Genomic DNA, 3303 nt, shown 5'->3' on the forward strand with positions numbered 1-3303 from the left:
TATTTTTCTAATTCTTATAAAGGGATTTAACAACTATTTAGGTTTTGTTGGCATAAGACATATTTACTCATGGGATTTGAAGCATTTGTGGGTGCATTACTTTTATGGGCATATTGCCGTGTGAAATTGAGTATGTATGATGCACAAAAGTTCAATTTAAATATAAAATAATAATAGAAACATTCTTGATTTTTTCCCAATAAAATTGGGGTTAAAATAATAAATTGACACGATTTTATTTTGCTAAATTTACCCATAATGACTCGAGTGGCGTAGCCACGGGTTAAATTCTAGTCTATAATACAAAACATCTCAGTTTTTAAGCAAGTTATAAGGGCTTAAGTGGTGGTCCTGATTTCCTCGGGATATGTGTTAATGCTTGAAGAGTCCTATTTACCTAATACTAAAAGTCTGCTTGAAGAGTCCTATTTACCTAATACTCTAAAATAGACAAAAACCTTCAAAACCTATTTACCTAATACTAAAGTATCTGCTTGAAAAGTCTTATTTACCTAATACTCTAAAATAGATAAAAACCTCCAAAACCCCAACTAAAAACCACCAAAACCTCTTTTCTTCACACAAACTCCCATTTTCTTCACGCAAACAGGTGTAGTTATTTCACATATTAAATTATATAATTATTTCATTGTTTAAATACCCCTGTAGTTTCTCCTAATGTTTGAGAAACGTGTATAAATTGAATATGGATTACACAAGGAATGAACAGTCTATAATACAAAACAACTCAGTTTAAGTGGTGGTCCTGATTTTCTCGGGATATGTGCTAATGCTTGGAGAGTCCTATTTACTTAATACTAAAGAGTATGCTTAAAGAGTCCTATTTACCTAATACTCTAAAATAGACAAAAACATCCAAAACATATTTACCTAATACTAAAGCGTCTGTTTGAAGAATCCTATTTATCTAATACTCTAAAATAGACAAAAATCTCCAAAACTCCGACTAAAAACCTCCAAAACACCTTTTCTTCATGCAAACTCCCATTTTATTCACGCAAACAGGTGTAGTTATTTCACATATTAAATTATATAATTGTTTCATTGTTTAAATACCCCTATAGCTTCACCTACCGTTTGAGAAACGTGTATAAATTGAATATGGATTACACAAGGAATGAACATTTAAAGTTGTCTACGTACACTCCACTTCTGGATAAACAAATTGTTCTCAATACATTTACTCGGCTAACATGATTTTCTAAGGCATATTCAGTTAAGTTAAGGGTATCACAATGATACTAACAGGTTCAATTTAAATGTCAAAGAAAAAAATATGATAATTTTACTATAAAAGTTAAATTTACGTGTATTCATTTAATTATGACTCGAGTGGCGTAGCCACGGGTTAAATTCTATTTACATAATACTCTAATGCTTAAAGAGTTCTATTTACCTAATACTCTAAATTACCTAATATGCTTGAAGAATCCTATCTACCTAATACTCTAATACTTGAAGGGTCCTATTTACCTAATACTCTAAATAGACAAAACCCCGACTAAACCTTCAAAAACCTTTTTCTTCACACAAAAAAAACCTTCACGAAAATCTTCAAGCCAAAAAAATTTCTCATTTTCTTCACGCAAAATCTTCAGAGAACCGTAAACTCAACAAGGGTGCTTCTTCTCCACCGCTCCAAGCCTCTTCAACAGGTATAGTTATTTCACATATTAAATTATATAATTATTTTATTGTTTACAAAATAAACATTACATGAGGGTCAACTTTTCAACTTTTGAAATTGAGTTTAAATAGACACTTTTAATTGTTTTGCAGTTGCATACAAGTATTTAGTTAATGTGTACTTCAGACGATTGCTGGTTTGTGAGAATGATCTTGGCCACTAAGTTGTCTCTAATATTTTGCTATATTAGCGGCAATATGTTATGTTCCGTTTTTCAGTTAATAGTTATAAGGTCGAGTCTAAAATAGTTATAAGCTAAGGTTTTGAAAACATTTCCCTACATTTAAAGTGGAACAAATACAAAAGCCATTCAAGTCTTCGACAGAAAGCTATAATAATAATAATAATAATAAATAAATAAAAAATCTGAAAATGCACGCATCCCTTAAAACCCCCGATTCTCCAACCCATCAGCCGTCCTTCCCATCTTCCAAATCAACGCTTCCCAATATCAAATAAAGAAACAAAAGCATCAACACAAGCATAACTAATTTGAAGAGCCTAAAACCCCCAATTCTCCAACCCTTTTTCACATCTCCCCAAATCAAACGTTTCCCAATCTCAAACGAAACAAAAGCATCAACACAAGCATAACTAATCTGATCATCAGACAACCACTCATCATCCCACGTACTCCACGAAATCTCCGACTTCTCGATCACCAAACCCACAACTTCCCTAGCCAAAGATCTCAACCCCTTTCCCACAAACCCCTTTCCCACAGCCAGACTCCTCAAATCAACAGCATTCGCAACACCCAAATTATAATACAACAACTTCTCCACATCTTTCTCAATTTCAACACCCACAAATGTATACATGGGATTGTTCAAGAAATTAATCAAAGACAGTGGGACATGAGGCATGTACAATAATTGGAATATTAAACATTTATGTCCAACACATAGTTGTAACGTTGCGACAGGGTTTTGGGGACGCCATTCGGTATCGAGACCGACGACTAGACGGTTGAGACGAGAACGATGGGTGTAGAGAAGATCATTGATGTATTGGTCAACAACTGATGGAGTGGAGGTGACAGTGGTGTGGATTATATTAGTGTCGATTTGGACTCTGTAGGTTGAATGGGTTTCTGATGAGATGTCAAGATCTTGGATGGTTAGGTTGCTCATGGCTGCTGAGAGGGATTGTAGTCGAGAGTGGAGAGTAGAGTTAGTTTTTTTTTTTTTAGAGTGGAGAGTAAAGTTGTTTATGAAGACTTTACTTGTAGGAGAAGTTTAATAAAGGCAATAGATTCTTTCTTCTCTTTTGATTCTTTCTTATCTGTTTTTTTTAATAAATTTGTTTAGTAAAGTTGTTAAAATTAGGGTTAACTAGTATTACCCCATAGCCAATTAGGACTTGGCCCCTACTAGATGGGAAATTAGGGTCTCTCCCTAAACACACGGTCAATTTAGTTTGACCGTTAACTTTCAAGTCAAACAAGTGAAAATTACATAAATGTCCTCATTGTTTTTAAAAATAAAATATTCAATTTTAATTAGGTGGGGGCATTTATATTATTTTCAGTTGTTTGACTTGAAAGTTAACGGTCAAACCAAATTGACCGTGTGTTTAGGGGGGAGACTCTAATT

At 33.6% G+C, this 3303-nt stretch overlaps 1 protein-coding gene across 1 annotated transcript; it reads right to left on the reverse strand.

The window, feature by feature from the left end:
- Window positions 1-2046: 2046 nt before the first annotated feature.
- Window positions 2047-3035, reverse strand: LOC147515801 (3'-5' exonuclease-like). The gene has a single exon (XM_086594507.1). The coding sequence runs from the start codon at window positions 2839-2841 to the stop codon at window positions 2119-2121; it is 723 nt and encodes a 240-aa protein (XP_086450633.1). The 5' UTR covers window positions 2842-3035; the 3' UTR covers window positions 2047-2118.
- Window positions 3036-3303: the final 268 nt, after the last annotated feature.

Source organism: Coptis chinensis, chromosome 2 (genome assembly GCF_015680905.1).
Source record: "Coptis chinensis isolate HL-2020 chromosome 2, ASM1568090v1, whole genome shotgun sequence".
Lineage (NCBI taxonomy): Eukaryota > Viridiplantae > Streptophyta > Magnoliopsida > Ranunculales > Ranunculaceae > Coptis > Coptis chinensis.